This window comes from Podarcis vaucheri (assembly GCF_965113315.1).
Source record: "Podarcis vaucheri genome assembly, chromosome: 1".
NCBI lineage: Eukaryota > Metazoa > Chordata > Lepidosauria > Squamata > Lacertidae > Podarcis > Podarcis vaucheri.
Window position 1 is genome coordinate 71,777,373 of NC_138759.1, and position 27,579 is coordinate 71,804,951.

At 41.7% G+C, this 27,579-nt stretch overlaps 3 protein-coding genes and 1 long non-coding RNA gene across 13 annotated transcripts in view; 3 read left to right on the forward strand and 1 right to left on the reverse strand.

Annotated features, from left to right (window-relative positions):
• The window catches only part of DENND2B (DENN domain containing 2B), a 140,233-nt gene extending 137,841 nt beyond the window's left edge, over positions 1 to 2,392 (forward strand). For all 7 annotated transcript variants that reach the window (XM_082193012.1, XM_082193014.1, XM_082193011.1 and 4 more), the window contains one exon: positions 1,595 to 2,392. In XM_082193012.1, coding sequence (XP_082049138.1) covers positions 1,595 to 1,629 — 35 coding nt within the window. In that variant the 3' untranslated portion in view covers positions 1,630 to 2,392. The remainder of the gene's footprint in view (positions 1 to 1,594) is intronic.
• Positions 2,393 to 4,292: 1,900 nt separating this feature from the next.
• On the forward strand, positions 4,293 to 9,337 carry RPL27A (ribosomal protein L27a). The gene is made up of 5 exons (XM_082215960.1): positions 4,293 to 4,374; positions 5,807 to 5,870; positions 6,152 to 6,227; positions 7,688 to 7,862; positions 9,144 to 9,337. Exons 1-5 carry the CDS (start codon positions 4,372 to 4,374, stop codon positions 9,270 to 9,272), a joined length of 447 nt encoding a protein of 148 aa, XP_082072086.1. The 5' UTR covers positions 4,293 to 4,371; the 3' UTR covers positions 9,273 to 9,337.
• A 1,274-nt stretch (positions 9,338 to 10,611) lies between these two features.
• LOC309528489 lies at positions 10,612 to 12,579 on the reverse strand. 2 transcript variants are annotated; one of them, XR_014217763.1, is made up of 3 exons: positions 12,470 to 12,579; positions 12,078 to 12,229; positions 10,612 to 10,970 (listed from the first exon to the last, which is right to left on the reverse strand). It is a non-coding gene; the product is annotated as an uncharacterized lncRNA (long non-coding RNA). The 2 variants fall into 2 exon arrangements; XR_014217764.1 differs by lacking the exon at positions 12,470 to 12,579 and adding an exon at positions 12,403 to 12,456.
• Positions 12,580 to 13,131: 552 nt separating this feature from the next.
• Positions 13,132 to 27,579, forward strand: part of TRIM66 (tripartite motif containing 66) — a 62,974-nt gene continuing 48,526 nt past the window's right edge. Inside the window, exons 1-3 of one of the 3 annotated variants that reach the window (XM_082215925.1) lie at positions 13,132 to 13,236; positions 16,731 to 16,834; positions 16,943 to 17,010. The gene's annotated coding sequence lies outside the window, so the exon portion shown is untranslated. Of the gene's footprint in view, positions 13,237 to 16,014; positions 16,835 to 16,942; positions 17,011 to 21,377; positions 21,454 to 24,292; positions 24,916 to 27,579 lie in introns of those variants that run through there. The other 2 variants (XM_082215926.1, XM_082215927.1) reach the window with 2 other exon arrangements.

Here is a 27,579-nt window from a genome sequence, read left to right on the forward strand (position 1 = left end):
TCCTGGAGGCTTCTTCATTGTAGCATCTGGTAGATATGCAAGAGAAGGCAACATTTATTAACAAGTAATGGAAGAGCTTAGCTTCCGCAGAAAGTGCTGACCTATTTAACAGTCCTGGTAACACGCTTTGCTTCATGATCCAATGCATACAACAACTGAAAATTCTTTAGAAGGGCCTCAGTTGATCAAATGAAATTATAATATATTGTATCTGATAAGCAAAATAAAATGTGATTCATAGTACTGTTTTCGTTTTAATATAGGTAGGGAAGGTGTACTTCTTTTAAAAAAAGAAAGAATTGATTTAGCTCTTTGGCTTCTAGATTGTTGAAATGTTTGTGTTTGTGGGGATGATGAGAGTGGGAGTCCAATAACATCTGTAGGATGCCCCATCCCTGCTTTAGAGTATATGCGAGCCTCTAGACTGAGGGGAGAAACTATACATGTAGATGAAAAGCAGAAAAGGGTCAAGGACCTGCCGCCCCAAACACACTTAAAATTGCAGTCTCTTTATTTTTTGAAAAAAATGGGACTTTGTTTCATTCATTCATTGCATATAGTATAAAGTTCATATAATGTAAAGCTCATGCTTTTCAAAAGAATCAAGGGAGGGCAAAGATATAACAATATACTTTAACAATATGTCCTTAAATGGGATGTGGAGAGGAGGCTGTGTGAGGACTTTAAAAAACAGAGACAGTAAGCTTGTCAACCCAGTACAATTGTACAGTAGTGATAAGGAAGACATCATTCCTCTTTGTACACAGAAATTGTTACCTGTGTGCGCGCACTCCATGTACAGTGGTGCCCCGCAAGACGAATGCCTCGCAAGACGAAAAACTCGCTAGACGAAAGGGTTTTTCGGTTTTGCGTTGCTTCGCTAGACGAATTTCCCTATGGGCTTGCTTCGCAAGACGAAAACGTCTTGCGCTTTTTTCTTAAAGCCGCTTGAAGAGGCGCAGTTGCGACGGACCGTGCTTCGCAAGACGAAAAACATCGCAAGACGAAAAGACTCGCGGAACTAATTATTTTCGTCTTGCGAGGCACCACTGTATGTGTCAGATAGTTCTCCTCTTAATTTTATTATAACGTTTAAGCATGAAAATAAATTTTAAGACATACAGCGGTACCTCGGGTTAAGAACCTAATTTGTTCTGGAGGTCCGTTCTTAACCTGAAACTGTTCTTAACCTGAAACTGTTCTTAACCTGAGGTACCACTTTAGCTAATGGGGCCTCCCATTCCTGCCGCACCACTGGAGCCCGATTTCTGTTCTCATCCTGAAGCAAAGTTCTTAACCCAAGGTACTATTTCTGGGGTAGCGGAGTCTGTAACCTGAAGCGTCTATAACCCAAGGTACCACTGTAAAACAAGAGTGTTTCATCATTGTGTTTCATCTCATCTACATAAACCAGGATTGTGGTAGTAGTGAGTTCTATGCTGCTTTTCAAACTAAATTTCTGAGACACCACCAAGATATAGATTGCATTGTATGCTGTGACCTCTTTACCAAAAAGAAGTTGTGCTGTTTTGAATTCCTGATGGTTTAAAATGTATATTAATAACTCTATGATATGTCATTTGTGTTATTTCAGGAAATAAAATGAGGTTCCTTCACAAGAAGAATTAATTCATTTCTACTGAAATATGGATCCAAAGACTATTTATGATGCCGGCACAGATCACCACCTACATCTTTTTTTCCAATTCTGATGCTGGAGGGGACAAAATTAGCTGGTCACAAGTTTAAGTGACTGCAAATGATGTTTCACTGTGCATCAGCAATAATAATAATAATAATAATGTATTTGGATATTTGTAAATGATGTGCTGTAAGCGTCCTTAACAAACAAACAAAAATTGTCACGAGCACGGACAACTGTGGTAATATTTGTATATTCCTGAAAATAACAGGTGCTTCTTTCTTTAGTGCAAACTGAGTTATGCTTGGTGCAAACTGAATAGCTAATTATGTGCAGCCGACTGTCTCAGCGGAACCACTGACTTCATCAGATATTTGTGAGAGCTACATGGTGTACTGTGGAAGCGAATGAACTCCAGTGTGGGAATTTGGGGGTGGGGGTATATGAAAGAGGTCTGATTTTTTATATGACAGAGTTTATATTTTTCTCTAGTGTTTCTTCTAATTAATTTTTCAAGAAAAAGAATAACAACTTATTCTGTAATAAGGTACTTGATTCACAATCACAGATTATCTGCTTTGTTTTAAATGATGGTCAGTAAATTATAATGCGTTCTGCACTATGATTGCTAAACATGGAGAAATCTCTGGCCTTTTGACACACAGGCTGCAAATGGTGAGGTACAGTCCATCTTTTTCTAATGTATGTATGATTTCTAATAAATTGTGTAAATACTTGTGTCAAATGTCATTCATTAGAATTCTTCTGATGTTGGCTGCTGCCTCAATACTAAATGAATAACTAGGTTTACTTTGAAGTTGTATAACTTGTGCTGTAAATCCCTTAGAACACAGTGGGATTTCTCCCCCAAGTAGATATTCATAGGACTGGGTTTGACAGCCCAAAGTACTAAACCATTGTTTTAAACCTTGTTAGAAGCTAACCTCTGCATCTTGGCAACGCAACAGTCAAACTAATAGAATTTACTAACTGCATCCTAAAAATCCTAGGCATTCCACTTGCAGAGTGGGACTTTTGCACCTCCTGAGGGCTGAGTAATTTGTTCCTTTAGGCTTATTCTTTAAAAAGCTAGAATTCCTGGTCACCCAGTGGAATCTATTGGCATTGCTTTTTAAGCAGACATTACCCAGTTCATTTATGGAATATACTGTACCGGTATTTAAAGAGAGCCGGGGAACCTGTGGCCCTCCAATGTTATTCAACTCCCATGAGCCCCAGAGAAGCATGGTCAGTGGTCAGTCCCAATAACACCTGAAGCACCACAGAGAAGCATGGTCAGTGGTCAGTCCCAATAACACCTGAAGCACCACAGGTTTCCTATCCCTGTATTAAAAGATGTAGCAGCGACTATTAGCTTAGATGGGTTGAGAACTTCATAGACAATTGGTCTACTTAAAAGCAAAAACTTCAAAGTAAATGTTTGTTCATCAGGTCATTTTTTCATTGTTCACAGTGACTTTCTGCATATAAAAAAACAGGCCAAACAAAAGAATAAATGGACACGAATCTGTCACCAGAAATGGCAATATTAAAAAGGGATTGGAGGGCATTTTAACTTTCTAGGACAGCATGCCTGACCTAAATGCCCCGATAATCGATCAATGGCACTTTAAAGGGAGACTGCAACATAAAACTGGTGAACTACAATTGATCAAGAGGGTCAATGTTACCAATGGGAAAAAAAAAACAATCACACTACATGTGTTAATTGGCATACTGATGTCATGATTACCCAGTTGGATTTGTGTGCGTGAAAATGGCCACTATTAATAACGCAATTATCACACTGTATTTTTCTGCATTTCCTTTCCTTCGAACCTTACTGTTTAAGGTTCCATACCACCATCGGTACTAGTGGATGTTCTGCACAATGCCTGTTCCTTTAGTTATGAAATATCAATGTGGTGCAGTGGTTAAATGAAGAATCATCCATTGGGTGGGTGGGGGCGCTATGGGCACCTCTTAAGAGACCACATCCCATAACCTTGCATGCACCCCCCCCCAACCATCTCCCCAATATGAGTGTTAAAGTCAAGCGCTCACTGAATCCGCTATAGCCTGCTCCACATTAAATCCCACACTTAAACCCTTCTACACGTTCTGCCTCACACAGCCCCCTACGCAACTCCACACCCCACTGATATCGCAGACACACACCAAGCACCATACTGAAATTCTCACTGATAACACTTCCAGTATTTATTTTCTCACAGAAACACAGTGGGGTTCTTATTCTTATTGTTCTTATTCATCAAGAAAGCAAACTAAACCCATGCACTGCACACCAGCTTTTAACCTTTCTTCAACCTCTTTTAACAGCCTAAATTGTGTCCCGTCCCCCTCTTAAAACCCTCAAGTGTTCTCTTCCAATAACCAACGTTACTCCTACAACGAGCAACAAGACTCTTCTGTAAGACAAGAGGGCACGATCATTTCAGAACAACGCAACGAAAGGAAGCCTGTGGCTGCGCGCCCTGGCTAAATTTTTGCATCGGCCACCTCTACTTCCGCCCCTCATGCCCCGCACATGGAGGCTTACTCAGAACCGGAAGTGAGGCATGAATGCGTGAGCGTGAGCTTCGTTGACCCATTCCCCACCCCCAACCCCCGCCGCGCGAGACATCGCGAGAAGAGCGCGCTTCCCCGGTTCTTTTGTGAAAGCTCGCGAGAGAGGCCTCTCTCTTTCCCTTTGACTCTGGCCCAGCAAGATGGTAGGTAGCGATGCGGCGTGCTCGGCCGAGGCGGTTTTGCGGGGCTTCTCTGCGCAGCGTGTCAGGAGGGCGGCTTCTGGTCTGAGGCCTGGGCCGGGGGCTTCCTCCTCCTCCCGTCTTCTGCTTCGTCCTGCAGTCGGGGGGAGGCGGTAAAGGGGAGCCCTTCCTCCTCTGCCCAGAGCCTCGTGGAATTCCCTGGAGCGGGACGTGGCAGCCGCATCCCCAGGACTGCGCCCCGTTTTTGTTCCTCCCCCCTTTAATTTCTACACGTAATTCCAAAATGGGCCACGTGCATCTCTGCCCGGCGGGGTGGGGGGGGAGATGTGGGAACCCTGTATGCAAGGGACGGCTCTCGGACACCCCCTTTGGAAGAGGAAGGCTCCTCACTGCAGAGCACATGGCCTGTAGAAGCTCTTCTCCAGAGTACGTAGTACTTTTTTTTGGGGGGGGGGGAGCAGGGCCTAATAATAATAATACCCTGCCCATCTGGGGCGGCTCCCAACAGAATATTAATGGTAATAATAAAAAAGCGATATATGCTTCCCGGCTAGAAAGACCACACAGCAGAAGCGTTTTCCTCCTTCTTTTATGTATTTATACGCTGCCCCCTCATTGAAATGCCAAGGCAGTGTACAGTATATAAAATTAAAACAGCATGGTAGTGTATTTGTTTCATTTACTCAATCTTGTTGCACAGGCTCAAGATGGCTAAGAGTATATTAGTGTAGGGGTGGGCTGACTTAAGTCGGTTGTTTTGCTAGATCCAGTTTGTATTAAATTTGCAATGCAAGTGTGGCTATTAGGACATTTTAATTTAAAGCATAACTGGGCAGTGTTAAATCTTAAGAGCATAAGAAGTGCCTTGCTGGATCTAATGAGGAGCTACCATTCATGGAAAGAATCCCAGCAGCTAAGAGGTACCAGGTTATATGCCAGCAACTGATCAGAGGTCTACCTATGGAATATGATCTACCTTCTGTCCACCCCTATAAGCATAAACATAAAGAACCATATCAATGCCGCAAAATGTAACATGCATTAAAAAAACCACAAATATTTACATATTTAACACTTCTCTTTTTAAGCATGCTCTTCAGCCTAAAAGCCGCCTATAGTAGCTTACAAAAATCAGTAATGAAACAGCCCTGCTCTCAAACTTACAAGTGAAAAATAGGATACAAAGGGGATTAGGAGAGAGATTGGAAGAAAGCAAATGTGTTAGTTCTTAATTACAGAGTTTTTATAACTAAACAGTTCATGAAAGGAAGAGCCAAAAAATTGTGATGAAACCATTAGTGGGGAAAGGGGGTTGTGCTTAAATTGTTTCATCTGAAGTAGTGTGGTCTGCTAGGGGTTGATCGCCCTTTTACGTCAAGCTTTGTTGTGCATGTTTTTCTCATATATATATTTTACACAAGTCTAATCTTTTAAGCCTTCCAGGCTGAGGAAGACCAGGAAACTGAGGGGTCATGTTAGCCATGGCCACGGCCGTATCGGTAAGTGTAGAGGATTATTTACTTTGTTGCTTTGTGCTCATTCATGGTTTGGGATATATTCTGCTTTATTACTAGACTAAGTCATGTAGAGAATAACATTAGTAGTACTTGTAAGCTTCATTTTTAATACTTAGTTATTTTAAGGCTTGACTATTTCGCAATCTTGATTGAAATAAAACCAGAGTGCAGGGGGAAATTATGATGGTTACAGTGAGGTTGGGAAATGCATGTTAATTGAAGTTGAATTCAGGGTTTTAATCTGTTCTTCATTTCTATCATAGGCAAACACAGGAAGCATCCTGGAGGCCGTGGTAATGCTGGGGGTTTGCACCACCACAGAATTAATTTTGACAAATAGTAAGCAATTTTTTACATTTTTTTTTGTTCCTTGTAAAGCATTTATGTATATAATGCAAAGAACAAGTCCATAATAGGTACCAAAATAACCTTTACCACTGTGTAGATGTTAGTTTTGTTAAATATAGGCTGAAGTGGAATAATAACCTACTCTTGCTTTGGGCCATGAGGCAGTCCATTACACTGTTTCTGGTGGACTTTTGCAGAGGATTTCAGCTTTAATTTTGAATTAGGTATGCTTATCTACTTATGTATACCAGTAGTGGCCTGTTTGGAGGGGTGAAGTTGCTACACTGCTGCAGTTCACCTGGATAGGGTAACAGTGAGGTTGGGACTGTGTGGGTGTATGACCAGGAGCACCAGAATGTGTCCACAGCCCAGACTGCGACCATGCCAATGTCGGAAGGGCAACTCAAACCCATCACATGGGCTGCTACTGATCTACAGCAATCGAGACTAGAGTCACATCTAGATATTGTCAGTTATCATGGTGTGCTATAGTACTCGAAGATCAATAACTGACCTTTATTCACTGACTGCCCTATTCATAGTTCAGTCAGCCACCAGGTTAGTAACAAAACTCTTATCCCAAACTGGGAGATGTGGGGCCACCAGGAGGATCTGTATCATCATTCTGCATGTCTTTGTAATGCTGAGTCAATGCTCTGGTTTTCCAAAAGGGTTTGGTGACTTTCTGGGGTTGCTGCAAGGAAACGAATAGAACTGTGGGTCTTTAACTGCTTTCATATAAAAAGCAAGAGCTTGGAGGACCTCCCACTGTAGCCACAGTTAAGACAAGGATTTATTGTTGGATCAACTACAGCTTTCCCTTTCTTTTAGAATAACTTATTTTTTTTTAAGTTGCTGTAGCCTGTCTTCTGTCACAGAATATTTGGGCGTAAAAGTTACCTGTAGTGCAGAACCCCCTCCTGGCAAATTATAAATTTAGGGTGGTTTGTGTACAGCAGTGTTTGTAATGTCGTGTTTTATGGTACTTTGGGCACCAGAGCAGTGAAATACTGGGACAACTGTGTAAGGACACAGAAATAGACAGGTTTTTTTCCATCTGATTAGTTTGATTTTTGCTCTAGTTGATTACCTGGAACTAAATAAGTTATTACTTCGGACAATAAATACTCCTTATAACTCTGTATTTTCTTGTTCTTCACCTCTGTGGACCACATTAACTTAGCCTGAAAGTGGCTAGGAGACAATGTCATTGAGGTGTGTGTGAGGGAAATAAGCTGGGTACTAGTAGACTAGATATACCTTGCAATGGTTTTAAGCATAAAACAACCTGATGAACCTGGCTACAAAAATTTAAATGAAGAGAATTTCTCATTCAGTAGGCTATGCAATTAATGTTATATACTTTGTATGTCCTCTAGCTAGGTAATGATGCACATGCATTTCAAAATGAGTTGCACATTGACTGTATTCTGTCTCTGATTTCTTGCCAGTCATCCTGGTTATTTTGGAAAAGTTGGTATGAGACATTACCACTTGAAGAAAAACCAGCACTTCTGTCCTACAGTGAATCTGGACAAACTCTGGACACTTGTTAGTGAGCAGACAAGACTCAACTATGCCAAAAATCAGGCGGGATTAGCTCCGGTTATTGATGTCGTACGCTCGGTAAGTTTATTTTGAAAATATAAAACGTGTGTGAAGCTTGTATGGTAAGTCCTAAAATAGTTTCAGAGACAAAAGCTGAACTTCTAACACCCCTTACTTGAAAGTAAGACCCATTGAATTCAGTAGGACTAACATCTGCGCAGACATGGTTAGGAGTGCAGCCTAATAATTATTTACCACCATTCATCCAAGGATCACAGGGTGGTTTACAGCATAAAAGCACAAAATACACAACACAATAAAATACCGCCCCACTAACTTAAAGGGCTATAGCTTGTTTAATTAGCCAAAGGGGAATGTTTTTGCCTGGCACCTAAAGATATGTAATGAAGGTGCAAGGAGCCACCATGGAGTGAGGTCTCTCTTAGGCCAAGATGAAACTATTCCAACAAAAATGTCTCAAAACATTGTGCAAGTTTTCAAATTCTCCAGAACTCTTCTTCAGGATAGATGCTAAATAAAGTTCGGGAGAATTTGACTGGTGGTAAAGCTGACCATGTCTGCATCTGGTGAGAGTCTAGTGCAGGTGTTCAAATGAGGCTTTGTTAGGTGCTATGCAGGTTTTAGGGTGCAGGAAACCGTTGCCAATTGCCTGTCTCTGAAAATACAAAACCAGCTGTTCCCTAGTTCTGTCTCCCAGATGTAGATATGGATGGCTTTTGTTCCCTTTCTTTCCCTCCCTCAAACTTTGGCGGCTTCTTTACCATCAAGCCTGATGATTAGTTGCAGAGAACTGAAAAGCTTATGTGCTACTTTGTAACATTTTCATTGGACTAATAAGGCTATTGTAATAATTAGGATTTCAGTATAGTTATACTGTATATACTTGATTTTGCTCTTAATATGTATGGCCACCCAGTGTTTGTGTTGAAACTGCATTGTGCACACAGCATTCTTGACACTGGCTTTGTTCCTAAGTGTGCTTTGATCAAGTGTAGAATTCTGGCGATGGAAATAGTACCAAAGGGTTCCTTAATGCTCTTAAAGAATCTTGGGGATTCACAGGGAAAACTGGCAAAAGTTACCTCCCTTCCCCTTCCACTGGTGGGAACAAATGTAGGATCCAAGTATACAAACCGTTCTTGGTATGTCCTCAGGCAAAATGTATATGAAATATTTTGCTTTTGATCGCTTCTCGGCCTTTTGGCTAAGATCAAGTGTAGTGTGAAATATTTTGCTTTTGATTTGTACGGAAATTGGTTCAGCTGGTAGTGACTAAAAAGACTCTGTGTACCTTATTTTGGACTTGAGAGTTTCTGCTAAATCTCATTATCTTTCCAGGGTTACTACAAAGTCCTGGGCAAGGGGAAACTGCCCAAACAGCCTGTAATTGTGAAAGCAAAATTCTTCAGCAGAAAGGCAGAAGAGAAAATCAAAGAAGTTGGTGGTGCCTGCGTGTTAGTGGCATGAATGATTTTTCTATGTACCCAGGCTTCAATAAACACAATTTCAGCTGTGTATTCATAAGCTTAAAATCTGAAGTGTCTCACTGCCAATTTGAATACTCCTAACTTGATTTTTTTTGGGGGGGGGAGGAGAGGTCCACCGAGAGAATATTTTTTTTTGTTCGTTGTAAAGATAGGCTTAAGCACATGAACAATGTTTGGTGAAATTCATTGTGTTTGGAGTGTTCTGCATGTGAGAGAGCACCTGCACATGTGCAATTCAGAGACGATACCAGTGTTTTTTGTCCCTACTGGAAATGTATCTTTCTGTGCCAAGTGGTTGTGGTTGCCCAGAATTTTGATTGTATACCATATATCATGCCATAGTCTTAAGATGACCATGTTCACATTATTCTGTTTAATGCATAGGCTTTTTAGGTAGTAAACTATGTGCAGTTCACACCAGCAAATGTGAACAAGAACAAACTAGCTATATATTAACTTTAAGGAAAAACAAAAACATTGTACAAATCTAGGCAGCTATTTAAGTTGAAATGCTTTTTCTTCAGAATTGAACCATTCCCTATGCAGGACATAATTTGTGTTAAAATCCATGAAACATACAGTGGAACCTCTGGTTGCGGACGTAATTTGTGACAGGCAACCCACAGCGTTCGCATCCTGAAGTGCTGCAGACAGCTTCCGGGTCATGTGGCCAGCATGACTAAGCCGCTTCTGGCGAAACCAGAGCAGCGCACAGAAACGGCGTTTACCTTCCCGCCGGAGCAGTACCTATTTATCTACTTGCACTTTCGATGTGCTTTTGAACTGCTAGGTGGGCAGAAGCTGAGACCGAACAACAGGAGCTCACTCCGTTGCAGGGCTTCGAACTGCGACCTTCTGATAGGCAAGTCCTAGGCTCTGTGGTTTAGACCACAGCGCCACCCCCCAAAGCAGCTGAACAAAAGCTCAACAACTTTGACCTGAACCCCCCCCCCCCAAAGGGGTAGATCACTGCCAGTTTTTAGCTCTCTTGAGTATATTGCAGTCTCTTGGGAGTTGGCCACCCCTAATATAAAATATCTAAGGGAGGTTGCAAAGACATATATAACAATATGCAAGTTTGAATAATATTACAGAATTCATCCTCCACTGGAATGCATTCCTCAAAATTATATCCTCATGTAACAAACAAAACCCAAACAACTTCAGCTTTTACACAAACTTTTTATTAATACTTGAGACGAAAGTTAACAATAACTCTCCAAATTTATGGATCCACTCTCCTGCTGAACACTTGAAAAGCAGTTGCTTAGGCACTTTCCCCTTCATAGTAATCCTGAGAAGAAACAAATTTGCAAAGTCAGTGAATAAAGATCAGTTTTTCTCTCCGAGTACTATAGCACACCACAATGACTGAAGACATCAAGATGTGACTCTAGTCTCGATTAATTATAGGTACACAAGCTTCTTACTCATTTACTGTTTCAACCCAATACATTAATTCTGTCTAGAACTGTAAACACATAATATTTTATTTCACAAACAGAAATATTTATGAAAAACCAAGTGTTAATAAATGTTGATATCTACAATACTGACCTTATGCTTTAATAACAAAAGCCATGCTTTTGGTTATCTCACTATTTTTAAGGATGTACTTCCATGGTTGTGCACTCTTCCAACACTACCCAGGCTTCTGGGTACAGTATTTCACATTTCCCTAAAATATAAGTAATGAAGATTATAAAATAATCTTGCAGATTTTCTAAATAATGAAATATGCACAAAGAAAGCCACAGAATCTAGAATGCTGGGATTCTACATGTTTGATGTATAAAGTTAAGCTGTTGCTCTCAAAAAATTACTACAGGACACAATAACTGACAATATATAAAAGTGACTAAACAATTATTCTACACAGTTTTCACAGCTGCAAGTTGTTTCAGGAAAGGGTTCTCATTAAGGCCCTTCAAGCATTAAGCACATGAAGCATGGGGATGTGCTCACAGGCTTCACCCTCTCTTACATGGTCCCATCACTGACCTCACAGCCCTTTGGGAGCTTGTTCTACTTGTTTAGGTTCCCCACACAAGTTAGGGCCACTATTGTGCAGGCTTCCCACTCTAGTACTTCAGCCCTCAAGGTATCCAGCGGCAATATGAAGAACGGGGCAGGCCAATGAGCACCTCCTCATCCATGCAGCAATAACCATGTGATGGTGGGCGAAGAAATCAGAAATTCCTCATTGAATTTCTCAACCACCTTGCTGTCTGACTGTATATGAGATTAATCGTTTACTCTGTGCCAGTCAGGAACAAGCAGAAAACACACTCTTCAATAACTAGGCAAGGCTTTTTCATTGGATCATTTATTGGTCAAAGGCAAACAGAGCTTTCTTCTTTAAGACTATTTTCAAATTAATCATTTCAGTTGTAAGCCACCGGCACAAACAAGAAAAGCATATACGAATACAATGAACCTGTACTTGTTTTTTCGACATTAAAAGACTTGTTGGACAGGGCCAGAGATCCATGGGCATCCAGAATTTTGGACTGTAGCCAATGTTAGTCCTACTCACAGTTAATGTACCTAAATCAGTCACATCTATTAATTTCAATAGGTCAACTGTATATCCTTGACTAAAGCCTTTTGTTTCCAGCTGGGGCCAAGCAAATGCTTCTGGAAGGCATATACAACAGTCCTTTCCTATCATGTGCAGAAGCATCAGGTATACAAAGTAGACTGCCTCTGAACGTAAAGATTTAATTCATCTGCAACAGTTTTAATAGCAGCTAGTATCTATAAATTTTGCAAAGCTGGCACAAACCTGGACTTGACGCTACAGCCATCGAGCCGCATACGAGGGGGAGCCCATTCGCCGCCTACAGAACACAACTTCAGTTCGCTTCCCTTCTGTTCCTGGTCACAGGCATGGCCGAATCGCCCGATAAATTTACTTATCTTCCTCATCGTGAAAGCCTGGAAAGATTAAAAACAAAACCACTGTACTTTGCACGCTTAAGGGTGGAAAACGGAGGTTGTTTTACCCAAATACTATTTATTTTTCTTCTTTTAAAAATAATTTTTTTAAAAAATATCAATTAAATAAAAGCCCCCGTGAGACAGTTGCGGAGACCGCCCAAGACTCTCACCAAAAAAAAGATTGCGCGCCTGCTTGAACTTATTCGCTCATTTTAAACCCTGCTCCCCGCTACTCACCACGTGAAAGGAAGAAGGGAAACAGGAAGCGGAAGAAGACCTTCTTCAAGGAACCTCCCACAATGCTCTCGGGGTGCGTGCGGGGGGGGGAGGGGCACATAGAACGGGAGAGAGAAGTGGAGCTCGGCCATTCCGAGAGCGGTAACACAGCCTGCACTTCCGGTGGCCATTGAAAGTCGTCACACTGTGGTGTACTGTGCCGCTCCAGCCCTGTGGCAGCTCTATGATAAATGCCCGCTTTGCATTGGAGGGGAAGGGTGGGGGCGGGAAACCAATTCAGGGGTATACCGGAAGTTTTCGCTCTCATCGAAGTGAAATGCATTTAGCGTCAGGAAGGCGGTGACGTCACCTAGCTTTTGGTCTTGCCACTCAAGTGGGAGGAGAATTCAGCAGATCCCCAGTTGAGGGCGGGAAACCGTCCTCAGCGCAAAAAAAAAAAAAAAGCAAGCTCCTAACACGTACCATTGGCTGATATATTTTTTTAAAAAAAGGCTTCGCCTGTGGAGGTTTTCCCCTCTCCTCCCTTGAGCATAGTGGGCGGTAGCTGTGCTTTCAGTCAAAAGTGCAATCTTGTGGCACCTCAAACACTTACAATTTATTAGAAGGCAGTTGCTTCTTCGCTTGATAACGTCACTGGAGGATACAAAATTGGAATAAATCCCAGCCAAGTTATTTTGTTGTCCTTTTGTATCCAGCAGGGTCCCTTGGTCCTTGAACTGTATGTTCCTCGGAGTGCAGCCTTGCAGTTCAGGCATGCTCAGAAGCGAGTCCTTTTGATTTCAGGGGTACTGACTCTCTGAGGCTGCACAGCTATACACATCTGGGACTATGTCCTATTGAACTGAGTGAGCAGAGACTTTCCTCTGAGTAGAAACACCTAGCATTGGCCTCGGGCTGTTGATACAGTGGTACCTCGGGTTACATATGCTTCTGGTTACATACGCTTCAGGTTACAGACTCCGCCAACCCAGAAATAGTACCTTGGGTTAATAACTTTGCTTCAGGATGAGAACAGAAATCGTGCTCTGGCGGCACGGCGGCAGCAGGAGGCCCCATTAGCTAAAGTGATACCTCAGGTGAAGAACAGTTTCAGGTTAAGAACGGACCTCCGGAACGAATTAAGTACTTAACCCGAAATACCACTGTATTTATTCCGTACAGTATTTCATTAATGAAGCTGAAGGAAGGTGAGGACAGGTGACCTCACCTAGGCCCGAAGGCACCCCCCCCCAAAGCAGGCTCAAAGCTTCTCAAAGCTTTTCAAAATCATTTTCTCAGCAGCTAAGCATCAGAAACATTCCGCTTGCTGTAACTAAAAAAGATTGCAACAAGGTAGAGAACAGAGCCCATTGTCTTCTCAGGCCTTTCTCAGAACCACATTGCAACTTGCTTTCTCTCCGGGAACCATGCCAAAGCACAAGAATGAAACAACGGGAACACTCTGAAAACCCCCTCACCCCCTTTCCTGCCAAGAGTCCACAATAGTCCCAAGACAGCTCTCTGTTCATGCTCAGAGGAACCTCAACATGGGGCAGGACTCCTGAGGGAGGAGAAAGGGGGAGGGAACTAGAAAGGGGTATACATGCTTGTGCACATGATTGTGAACTCGTGCATGCTTTTTGTGACTTATCACACTTGCTCCTTCTACCAGTTCATGGATGGTAGAAATAAAACTTTTTCTCTGAAACTATTCCTTGAGTGTCTGTTGACTCCCACTTCCCTTTCCCAGGCGCAATATTTTTCCCACCCGAGGGAAAAGCCTCATAAGGCTACAAAGCCACTTGCTGTGCTGCTCCCCTTCTTTCTCGCTTGATCTTCCAAGAAGCAGCTATATCCTAAATAGACTTTTCATTTTCCGCTTTGGGAAAGTGATGTAGTATCACTTTGTAGCATAGTGGGAAATTTAATAGGTGGCCACCCAGCACTGCTTGGAACCCTTACTATTTACTACCAGTGCCAGGTACTCTGGGTGTGTAAGGGATAAGGCAGTCTTAAGGAAGCTAGTCCTGAGCTGTATAGGGCCTTATGTTGTCACTGATCATCGTCTCTCTAATTGTGTGTTATTCCACGTTCCTCACTGCAGCAGTTTTGTGTTATGCCATGCCAGCCCCATAGCAGCCATTTTGTCCCCAGCACCCTCTCAAAAGTCATTATGTGTCCACTGGCCCAGAAATGTTGGCAACCCCTGGTATAACAACAACAACAACAACAACAATTTATTATTTATACCCCACCCATCTGGCTGGGTTTCCCCAGCTACTCTGGGCGGCTTCCAACAAAACACTACAATACAATAACCTATTAAACATTAAAAGCTTCCCTAAACAGGGCTGCCTTCAGATGTCTTCTAAAAGTATGGTAGTTATTTTTCTCTTTGACATCTGGTGGGAGGGCGTTCCACAGGGCGGGTATAGGTCAGATTAAAATAAATGAGAAAGACTGTTGGGGGACAGGTGAGCAAGCTGTGCTCCCCCCACCTCAAGAAACACAACTATTCCAGGGCAAGGAGACATGTTTGTCTCCCTGACTCCAAAGCCTAAGTTCAAACAGTGACAAACCCATATACACACATCCTTAACATCAGAATGATGCAATGGCACAGGGCAAATCTGACACTAGGTGGCCTGACTTGTGCTAAATGGGTCCCAGAGCAAAATCGATATTTTTGTGTGAGCATTTCTTGTCCCCAGAAGACCCTGGAAGATCCACTTCCAAGCAGGAGATGAACTAAAATCAGGAGCATGAGGTTACAAATGAATGTTAAAGAATTCACAAGTGCCTTTGGCCACCATAGTAACAAAATCCAGGAAACAGGGCAAATATTTTATTGTGTTCCATATGTCATGGAAGGGTTAGAGGATACACCAGTCAGAAAACTCAACATGAACTTCATTGACTCTACAATACAGAACAGCAACAGCAAACTCCTGATTCCTCCAAGTACATCTAAGTAAAGTACCACCTGGGGATTAAACTATATGATGACACTGTCTACACACAATAATAGAAAGACTGAACATTTTCATTTGTTCCTAGAAACTCCTCTGTTTTATTGTAAATAATTCATAGCGTGTCTAATAATTGCAGTTATATGCTTCTCCCAGGGATAACAGTTTATTTCCTGAGCAAAATGTAATGGGATTGCTCAACTAAGATCAGGCAAAGAAGTCACATGCATCTTAGATAATTGCATTGGGAAAAGGAGAATCTGATATTTTGCTGACCCACCAATAGAATATAAGGTTTGTTTTTTATGTCGGAATACTGACCAATTACATAATTTTAGTGATACACAGCAAGTTTTAGCCTATGAAAATATGCTGCATAACCAGGTCTTGGGCAGATGTTTCTTATATTGTGTAGAGTTTTTCTTGCTTTTCTCTTGGTAGTATTTTAATAACAACTTTCTGGAAATACTGTATATGCTCATTTTAGGATCCCAGGCCTTTATATGAACTTTTCACTACTGCACCAGCATTCTGCAGGTAAATCCTTTAATTAGTGAAATGTTTAGCATTTAATGCTGGGTGCTTAGACAGTCACAATTTTGTGGGTATGGTTCAGTGGCATACTGGCAAATTCTGTGTGTACAATTGACATTAATTTGGCATTCTTGCACACACTGGAAAGTGTGGTATAACATTTGCTTGATATAATGTCATATAGCCTCTCCTCAAATTTTGTGGAAACAAATCAGGTAGATGCTCAACAAACAGTCTGCAAGCAACTTTAGTGTGCTACCGACCTCTGTAGTGATGGTTCAGACACTAGTGACTTGTCCAGCATCCTAGTGACAAAGAATGAGAAATCTTTCTTACACAATCTCAAGCTTGGGTCACAGTTTAATGACATTGTTTCTAAAATTATTCAATATTTTCAAATCCACCATTATTGTCTGTGTTCTTTTTACAACTGTTCTGCTATTTGACAATTTATTGGGCTCAATATATAATATTCTGCTAGAGATGCAAGAAGGAAGCAAAGCTGGGCACCTTAAGCAAACATATAACCTTAGGGCAACATCATGCTTACAAAGCTGTAAGCCCCTGCTCTGTTCACTGGTGCTTACTCTTTAGTAAGTATGCTGTGGATTGCAGCCTTAATATAAAAAGCTCAGAGTTTACTGCTGGGAGAGCCTCCCTGAACTGAAATGAGTAATAGTCACGCCAGTGAATCACTCTCTGGCTCATCTATCAGTGTTGTCCATCTTTTCCTTCATGCTTTGCACAAGCAGTCTACCTTTTTTATTTTGAAAAGCCAGCTTCAGCTGCAAATTTGCAAAAACAGCTTGAGCCTGGAGAGGAAAGGTGTGCTTTGGTTGAACATATGGAGGACACCATCATTCAGACAGCTCCAGCCTGTTGAGTAAGAGAGTGCTGTTTACATTCTTTCTTTAAGGTGGGGGTTGTGGGACACACACACACACTGTAGTCATGAGTGTTTGAGGACTCACATACCCATCTCTTTGCTTAGGGGAAACAGATGGAAAAGATGCAGGAGTTATGCTGTGATGACTTGGAGGCATGGTCTGCCCTTCCCTGGTGAGTTGCCTTTCCTTGCTTACTTACCTTATCCTTGCACCTCAGCAGTGGAGCTGAGGTTCTTAATGGGTGTTTGCATCTAGAGTCCCATGTTCCTGTGAGTTATTGTGAAAAAAAATGTTAACAACATTCCTCTCCTTCACACCAAGTATTCCTTTTCATCAACATTTGAAGGTCTTAGTTGTCTACCATAAGATAGAGCCCCATGTCATGCGCCTCGATGTATTTATATATATATATATGCTGTGTAATGTTTCTGGAGATGATATACCCCTGTGATTTGTTTTTGAGTTATTTTAGACTCCTGTCGTATGATATGGTGTGACAGCAGGGTAGAGTGGTGATCGTGGTCATAGCACAGGGCAATCACCTTAGGCTCTCCACTGATCCCTTAGTTTTATTTAACTTGCTCCATCTTTTAATTTGATATGTTACACTGCTGTTGCAACTGACTTCTGTGCATTAGATGTCAACTCTGCCCATTTAGCCACTTGTGTTAGTGAGTACTGTGGTAATAATGCCAGTGTTGCATAATGCTGGTGCAACAGGGGCCTCTTCTGTGTCTTTGTTTAGGGCTCTGGAATTCTCTTTGGCGAAAATGTGTCTCACTGTTTCTTTAATGGCCTTCCAGAAGCTAGAATAAACTTTTCTATGTAAGAAGGATTTTTGTTTACAGATGATGGGTTTATTGTATTGGTTTTACTACTCTCTCTACCTGTTTGTAATCTGAAAACTGTTAGTAATTTTTGAAAACTGCTCCATTATTGTTTTCCCATTGCTGTTTATAGTATTTTAATGGTTTTGTAACTTATGTTTTAAATTTTTAGCTAATGGTTACATTTTGCTGCTAGTCACCTTGAGCCTTTTTATGAGGACAAGCAGGGTAAAAGTGTTGCAAGCAAACTAACCCACTACTCTGATTCAAAGTTTTGTTCTGCCAGCATAAGGAACTAGTAGTGATCCTATCCCCATCAAGTGGTTGTAATTCAAAGGCAGAATCACACTGTGGGTGCTTCCAGACAGTCACAATTTTCAGGTGGATTTCAATCATATGCTAGCAAATTCAGGTTGTGCAATTAAAGTTGATTTAGAGCTATTTCACGACAAGCCCATTTCCTTTCAAAATTGGACATTTTGCAATAAGGAAAGTGATGAGAAAATGCATTGGAAAGTTTGAGATAACATTTGCTTGCCGGAGCATTGTCTAACATCCCCAGAAACAAATTGGGATGAATGCTCAGTAATTAGCCAATGTCAGCTCACCTCCTTGAAAACTTTATGCAAAGAAATCAGGATGAAATCTCAGTAAACAGGTTGCCTGGATGCAAGCAGGAACTCTGCCTTGGGTTGTTCCCATGTTGTATTGTATGTGTGCCTGGGATTGCTTTTGCCCATAGCAACTTGACGGTGCACTAAATCCCAAGGGTGCTTTTTCAATTAGAGAGCAGTTTGGGTGGTTCAGTGCTGTGAGCTGCTGCGGCTCAAACTAAGGGGAAATCTTCAAGTGTGAGTATGGATATGTTGCACACATTTTACTTAGCTTTTCTGGGGTGTGGCAGTGGTGCGGTAGGGAATGGCAGCGATATTTTTTTTAGCGTGCCTCAGTCAATTCAGAAAATGCCTGACTGTGTCTGCCAACAGATTCTGCAGTCTGTAGAACAAGGGGCAGGAACGGTAATTAATTATGTGTCTCAAATCTTTTGTTATAAATCAGGAATTATTATGTGCTTAAAAAAACAGAAGAGAAATGACAGGGCAAAGAATCAATCAACAGTGATATTCTCATAGGCCCACACAAGGCACCAGGTGCAAATCTCTAATTAATATGTCAGGAATCTGAAGAGGAAGGAAAACAAATCTGAATCTCAGTAAAATGATGTTACTGTGTGTACTGAACACCATTGAGAGGCAGTGAAAGACAGGAGATATCCTGATCTGAGCCCAGCAAAAATTAGTCTTTTATGTGTTGGATATTGTACTTGATAAATTTGACTCTACAGCTGTGACAAGGCTAGGCATGATCACAGACTGAATTATGTGGCTATCTATTCCATGATAAAATAATCAATGATGAATTTGGGGCTGACCCATCTATACGATGAAAGGGACATTTTTCTTCACCATTGGGCATTCTGAAATTACTGAATAATCAGCTGCTGAAATGGGGTGGGGAGCAGTGGTTTTCCGAGGGAGGGAGGGTAAGGAAAGAGCTCATGGTTCCATTGGGGCAGGGTTAGCAGCATGTTATATGAAAAGAGATGGACATCTTTGGAATAGACAACTGAGCAAGAATACAGATCCCAGGTGGTAGGGTCATCTGAAGTTTTCTGATAGGAGGCGTAACTCCCTGTGTTTTGTGAATGTAAGTCCTACACTGATTACCATGAACATCTGGTTTTCTTCTGTGCCCTCTCTTGTATCACCCACACGTGGGGAAAATATTTTGAGAAAGCCTCAAAGGTGTTATTTACTGTCTTGACTGAAACATTCACATCCATAACTTCTGTCCAGGACACCTATATGTCTCGGAGTAGCCTTGAGTGAACTAATCATATAGCTGTAGATGTGGGAACAATTTATTATTTATTCTTGTTCATAACAGAATAGTAATCTGGCAAATGTATTTATCCATTTCAAACTTGTTTGGAGGATCACTGGATATTGTTTGAAGCTGCTTGGAAGGGACTTGCATGGCCATGCCAGTAAGAAGGCTGTGGATAAAAATGAGAAAGCCAAGGTAGGCTAAACTCTGTGGGCAACTATATGGGCATCATCCTAAAATTTATGTGGGAGTTTAAAGCTGCATATAAACTACTAAGCCCAGTTTCCTGGAGATAAGGTTCATGCGACACAGTAGGAGTATACTGTATAGGATTGGGCTGTTAATGACATTGGCATGGGAGGGAGCTAGCTGTGAAGGACAGGTGCCTTTAGAAAGCACATGTGATGCATACGGCCTAAAAGCATCCTGGCCCTGCTATTGTCCATGCTTGCTGAGTGCAGGGGCAGGGAACTGCTGACATTTGAACTCAGCATGTTATGTGGCTTTAAAGAGATCAGTTGTGCCGAATGTGCATGTCTGAGCCTGGGGAGTGGAGGGAGACCTTTTGTATCCAGCATGTGTGTGTGTGTGCATCCGTCAGTACTTTTCCTTATTATGTACAACCTGGTTAGCAGCATCCCTGAACAAACCCTTTTCCTGAGAAACAAATATATTCTTATTGGTTATTAAAGGTAAAAGACCCTTGGACGGTTAAGTTCCGTCAAAGGCGACTATGGGGTGCGGTGCTCATCTCGCTTCAGGCCAAAGGAGCCAGCATTTGTCCACAGACACATTTCCAGGTCATGTGGCCAGCATGACTAAACAGCTTCTGGCGCAATGGGACACTGTGACAGAAGCCAGAGGGCACGGAAATGCCCTTCACCTTTCCACCACAGTGGTACCTATTTATCTACAGTCATACCTCGGGTTGAATGTGCTTCAGGTTGAGCGCTTTCGGGTTGCGCTCCGCGGCAACCCGGAAGTAACGGAGCGCGTTACTTCTGGGTTTGGCCGCTCGTGCATGTGCAGATGCTCAAAATGACGCCATGTGCATGCACAGAAGCGGCAAAATGCAACCCGCGCACACGCTGACTTGCCATCGCATCTTACATTCTATTCAGGATGCGAACGGGGCTCCAGAACAGATCCCGTTCGCATCCTGAGGTACCACTGTACTTGCACTGGTGTGCTTTTGAACTGCTAGGTTAGCAGAAGCTGGGACAGAGCAATAGGAGCTCAGCCCATCATGCGTATTAGAGCAATCTCTGAGGGAGATGCTTTGCCCCTTCTGAAGCAGGTGAAATTCACTAGATATACAATATTTGATCCTTGAATGGGGAACCCAGTTCCTTTCCGGGTGCTAGAAAAACAGAAGTGCTTACTTATCTGGCATGAGCTGCATCTGCCGTTCCCTGCTGCTGTATCCGCTTTGAGATGTTGCATCTTACCCTGGAGAACTGCTCAGCTGTCTACGAACCTTCCAGATGATGTCATTCCATGCCCTCCTTTTCCAAGGGAATTGCTGTTAAACTCAAATAGAACCGCTAGTGAACTGCAGGGCTTTTTTTTTGTTGGTTTGTTTGTTTGCTTATCATGTAGTAAGTGCAACACTTGTGGGAATCTGAGTGCTGAACTGAAAGTTTTCAGGAAAGAGGTTTTGGCTCAAAATTGGAAGCGGCTTGTCTCCCCAAGTCTAAGGGAGAGATTTTAGAGAGTGAAAACTGAAAATGTTTAGTGGGAGTGAGAGGGCTTACTATTGGCAGTGAGTGCATGGTTGTTCTCTCAACTGTTTTAAAAGCTCCATTTGTTCCCTTTCTTTTTTGAGGCATTATAAGTGAGGAAGAGCATCCATCATATTTTGAAACCCACATTGCCCTGGGATGACATTATGTCTATCAATGGTAAGGCACATTCATTCCACAACCCTTGTGCAGTTTATTCCCTGCTCCTGAAAAACAGGTGACCACCTCCCAGTCCACCACATATGAATGAGACAGTGAATTTGAAGGCAGGCATTTTCCATCAGTTTTTTTTAATGGATTCCAGAATGTGAAGCTCACCAAACTATAGCCATCATGACCGCTAGATGTCCAGTGAATAGAAACATTAAAGGTGATGGAGAATTTCACCATATTATTTTTTTAAAAACCAGAATTATAATTACACCTGCTATTTTTGCTAGCTTCACATTACAGGCACTAGATTATAGGGATTGCACGTAAAATTGCTTTGTTGAAACCTCTCCGAAGGCAAGTGATGCAATGTGTTACATGCAATGCTGTCTGGAAATGAATACCCCTTAGTTTTAATTAGACATTCACTCTGAGGTATGGATGATAGCATAACTTTATTAATCTCACCAATAAGAGCTCACGTTGGAGAGTAAATAAAATGTTGCAAGCAGTTTGCATAAGTGTTCAAGGTGGTTGAGTCGGAGTTGCTTCAGACTCGTTTTGGTCAGTGTCTGCTGCTGCTGCCCACTCAAAAGGCGAGCAGAGCAGCTGGGCTTGGTTAGGTAAATATGAAGACATACAGTACAGCATTTTGTATTTTAAAATACTCCCTGATATCCCCTAATTGGGCCTTAGAGAAAATGTGAATAATATCAAGAGTTCTGAGCAATTGGTTAATGCTCTTTGAGAGTTATTATCCGAACATTTGCTTAGAGAAGCAGGAAGGATGATAAGGCAGGTGAAATTATCTGGGTGATGGATAGAAATTTTATCGGGTTGAAACAAATGTAGGTTCATGTGCATTACTCAGATATGAATTGTCATGATGGATTTTCTAAGTAAAAATCCAAATTCAGATGCTGAACACTACTTTTACTGTTTGACTTACTTAGCATAGCAACATATTTAGTCAAAGAATAACTTTTTCTTAAAGTTCTTTGGTATCCAGTGATGTAATATTATTAGTTGAAGTTGTTGACATCATCATCATAAGGGCACCTTCAGACTGTTTCTTATTTTGTGGGAGGGATTCAAGCACGTATCAGAAATTTAGATTTGAGCAATTAAGGTTCATTAAAGTGATCCATCATCCTTCACAATAAATTCACTTACAAGCACACACACACTTTTTGCAGTTAGGAAAGTGATGGGCAGGGCTTTTTTCAGCTGGAACTCACTGTAGCTCAGTTCTAGCACCTCTTAGTTGGGTGCCATTGCCATTATAAGAGAACAAGGGAGGCATTCATGGGGAATTCTGGCACCTCTTTTTCTAGGAAAAAAGCACTGGTGACGGGTAAATGCATTGAAAAATGTGAGATGAATGAATGATTGACAGGAAGATGTAAAATTCATACAAACCAATCAGAATGAATGTTCATTGTTGTATAATCACCCCACAAACAAATCAGAATGAATGCTTAATAATGACTGTACAAAGTCTAACTTCTGCAAAAGCTTTGTGCAAGCAAACTGGAATGAATGTTCAATAAACAGATTTAAGGCTGGTGGTTCAGGTCACTAACATGAGCTCTATGTCTCAGTGGAGGCTTTTAAAGAACACTTTAAAAACACAAAACTGTTTCCTTGGTGTAGTATCACTCTTACGGCACCTGTGGCCAAAACACCACATAAACCAATCCTCATGTTCAACTCAAAGGCCTGGATTCAATGTTCTCTGACCACGCTGTTGTGTTATCATAGGGGTGAGAATAATGGTTGTATAAAATCCAGCACAACAGTTGTGCTAGCAGAAGCTTGCTGTACAGCAGGTTATTCAACAGAAAGTATAATCTGTTTTGCAACCAACCACAAGAAGCAGGCTAGCTTCCTGCCCTTGTCTTGTAGAAGCCATTTTGCACAGGGCGGCCCAACTTTTCATACCAAGTGGGCTGCATGAGTACCTCGACACTTAATTTTTACCTCACACTTTCAGTACAGTGGTTGTTGTTTTTTTGCGGAAGGGGATGTCAGAAGAAATTTAGTCATAATTTGCTGTTTGGGAACTGTTTGCTCAGGAAAAGGGTACAAACATTTTCCTGTTATTTATGCCATTGTTTTAGAAATTCAGGAACATAAAAACTGCCTTATACTAGGTCAGACCCTTTGTCCTGTCTACATTGATGGGAGGGTCTCCCCAGGGTTTCAGAAAGAGGATGCTCCCAGCCCTGCCACTTCAACATGCAAAGCAGATGCTGTACCACTGAGCTACGGCCCTTGGGGTTCCAAGACATAAAAAACAAGTACACCATGGGTCACCATTTAAAAACCAGTGTCCTTGACCATACAGTTTTAAAATTCGGTTTATAGATGGGAAAAATATGAAGCCAAATTTAACCACATCTGAAGATGACCTAAGGAGTTTCATTACTTCAGTCAGAGTTCTCTTTAATAATGCAATTTTTCTACAGCATCTCATTTTTGTCTTTTTAAAAGAAGCTTGGATTCAGTTCAAAACAGGTATTGGGAAAGCTTCAAAAGAAGTGGATCCTGCGTATATTCTTCCCTGCCTCTTTCAATCAAAAGTATAAATAGCATCAATCCATGTGAAGGGGTAACAGTATTTTCAAGACTGATGAGCTACGTTTTACAGAAATTAAGATATCCTAATTTGGACATGGTGATAACCCCAGAACTGAATTTGGTCTATTGATATTCATACATTGTTGTTTGAGTTGTACAATCCCATGTTGGATTGCTTTTTAGATGTACTGATTGCATCATTCTTCATACGTACAAACAGTGGCTCTCTAGGGCAATGCTGAATACTCTTTCCTCCACCAGCAGAGGTGTAATAATGATATACTGTATTTAAAAGAGGTTTCTGTAAAGCACAGGCTCTAGAAATATACCTTCCTTGGCTTTAGATGACACTGAGTTCTGAAGTTCAGCAGTTGCATAGGTAGCTGAATATGTACCTTGGGGTGAATTATTGTTTGTGATTTCTTCTTGATGGGTTGATAATAAGACACCTCTATAGTCTCCGTTTGCAAGCATCTGTTATAAGCCATATTGAGAGTTTCCTTTTAAAGAAGATCTGGCTAAAAACAGAATGATTGCTCTCATTTCTGTCTCACCATGGAATTGTTTTTTTCCTTTTTCTATTGATCTGGAAAAACAGCTGAGAAAACGTACCATAGACTGAAAAGTAAGAGGGGAATATAAGGCATGTTAATGGTCTCTGTTCTGAGCCTAGTTTTGGAAGAGGGCTTTACCAAACAGGAAAGGAGCCCCAGATGAACACCGGGAAGGTCTAGTCATTTTCTCTCATCAGCACTCCTGACGCTGAACAGTAAAAGCTGTTTCCAGGGATTACGCGGTGCACGCTCTTCTGCTTAGTAACAACCCATTTCCTCAGCCAAGAGACACTTATTTGTGCTCCTCTCTTAAGTGGCTGCTTTCCAGAGAGAACAGGTAAGCCAACATGAAAAGTAATTTTTTTCCTGAATAAATAACATAGCCTAGCAGCAGTTTGCAAGGAGGGTGGCATAAGCACTTCCCATTTCTAGTCGGAGCAGCTGTCTGTCAGTTGTGATTCACTGTCTGTAAACAGGCAAAGAGGTTATTTTGCTGGCGTGCTTCATGTTATGCTGATTAAGTTTGGATAGCCATTCCAAAGGAAAATGCATTGATAATGGGAGCAGCATCATTAAGGTTTAGAAGGTAATAAGAGCAGACAGCAGCGGGGGGTGGGTAGGAGTGGGAGTTCTGCATCTCTACAATGTACAGGTTTAAAATTACCAAGTATTGCAAGTGGAGCTTGATTAGCCAGCCCAGGGTAACTGAAGGTCAATTGTATCCCGTGGGGTTAAAGATTCAGACAGCAAGATGCAAACACATTTGTTGTGGACCAAAATCAAGCTGTTACCGATATTTAGGCAGACGATCGAACAGGGGATTTGCTGAATGCAGTAACTGCATCTACCTAAGACTTAGCATTATTTAACAGTTGCCCTTTTGCTTTTTACATTTTTCTGTTTGGGAGTCTCCTTGGTTATCTAGGAGGCCTGAAGGTCATGGTCACTAGAGCTCTCAGTTCTCCCAATACACTGGCTGATTCAGACATACAGACTCATTCCGGTGTTTACATGTTTGGAATACATTTGTGTTTGAATAAGTGGCTTCTGCACCCACAGTCTTTTGAGAGAAATGGGAGAAAGGTCTGTCTTGCCTGTCCAAGCATGCATGGGCTTGTGTGTCCATGTGGAAAAAAATGCACACTTTCCCAAATTTGGCCCATGACGGCATCCTGATGAGGGAGGGTGCGAGGTCCTACAGTCTGATCTTAGGTAGGCAGGATTAAAATTCCAAAGATGAAGAAAGACATGTTTTAAGATAATTTGCCGGATTTACTTTTCTATTCCTCATAATATCATCAAAGCAAATCATTTATCTGCAAGAAAAACAAAAAATCCTGTTTTTTTAAAAAAAAATCAAAGCCTTTGGAACAGTTATTGTTTATGCAAAAGCCAAACATTTGCTGTATTGTTATATTTTTCCCAGTAAGGCCATCATCAATCATTTTAGTAAAAGCAGGCATCATCTTTATTTAGTATGTGAGCTTCAATTCTTCCGTCCATGAATGCAGAATAAATGCCAAGCAACACAGAAGCATGTGTAATAAACCCAAATAGCTGCTTATTTTAGTGATAAGCTGAATAAGAAAGGAGTATTTTAAGTGGAATAGCAGTGGGGAAAGGGATGGTTAATAATTCCCCTGCCCTCTTTCCATTACAACTCAATCCCCCCCCCAGTCCACTCCCTCTGTCCTTTGCTCTCAGACCAAATTCCCTATGTTACTTCTCCACCCCATAGTAGATGTGCAGAGGACAGACTTACCCACCCACCATGCCTGGAATACTGGATACAAGGCTCAAGCAGAAACCTGTTGCTACTTCCTCCGCTACCTGACCTGCTGGAGTCTGTTGTGTTGTGCTCCCTGGCTCACCCAGCCAGCAGAATTTTTGAAACACAGAAGTTGTCAGTCCTCTCATACCCATATGGCACTTAAGAAAAAGGAAGCAAAAAGCCATTTCAAACAAGTTCACTGAATTGTTTATAGGAGCCTCCCTATTGCCAGCGTGTTGATCGGAGGTATATGTGCTTCAGAGGATTAACCCCAACCAGTCTGAACATAGGAGAGGACAGCTGTACAACTATTCTGCCTAAACCTGCATTGGAAAATGGTGTGAAGCAGCCCTGGCAAGAGTCTCAACTAGACCCATGTGTTGCCCCAGGCAACCATCTGGACTCTAAACAGATGTGTATAAAGAGTCAAATCAAAACTAGCAATATTTAATCCTTTGAGGAGGGATATGTACTGCATTTAATAGCTAAACGTGTTATGCTGAAGTGGAGTTAATCAGACCCAAAGTCAAGTACTTTGTGGGTTGTGGACTGGCCTCTACTGCTGCATATTAGTTATTTGAGGGGTGCACAGCTAGGCCTTTGGTGAGATCCTTCACACTTTGAAACTGCCTGCCAAGAGAAATGGTAGGAAAACACATTTACACTCAAACTCAGGGCTTGTCCCCATTTATGCTTCTCTTGCCTCTTCCTCCTGGGGAAACCTGCTCTTTACTGCTGAATTGGAGTAGACGTCAATCGGATTTTCAGTGGATTGACACCTGCTTTGATTCAGTGGCAACATGCAGGTTTTCCTGGGGAAAGTGGTGACGCAGATGCGCTGGACAAGCAGAAAATCTCTTGGACCCATGCTTTCTAGGCACAGGACATGCAAAGTACGGACGAGCCTCAGTGACAATTAGAAAGCATTGTGCATACACTCTCTCTCCAGCCACACAACCCAGGCTGTGTACACATTGCCAGCTTAAAACACACCTAGGTTGTTCTTTTTCTGAGTTCACATTGAAGTTGGTTTGGAGAAAAATGCATAAATGTATAGATACAGGATGTCAGATGTACACCACTTCCCAAACCAGCACTGGGGGCGCACTGGAGGCATAGTAAATGTGAATGTGTACACAGCCCCAGGCTTTGTCTAGCTTCAGCAGTTTTATTACCTTCTTTTTTATTACCTACTTTTACTTCCTTTATTACCTTGCATGTTTTTTGTTG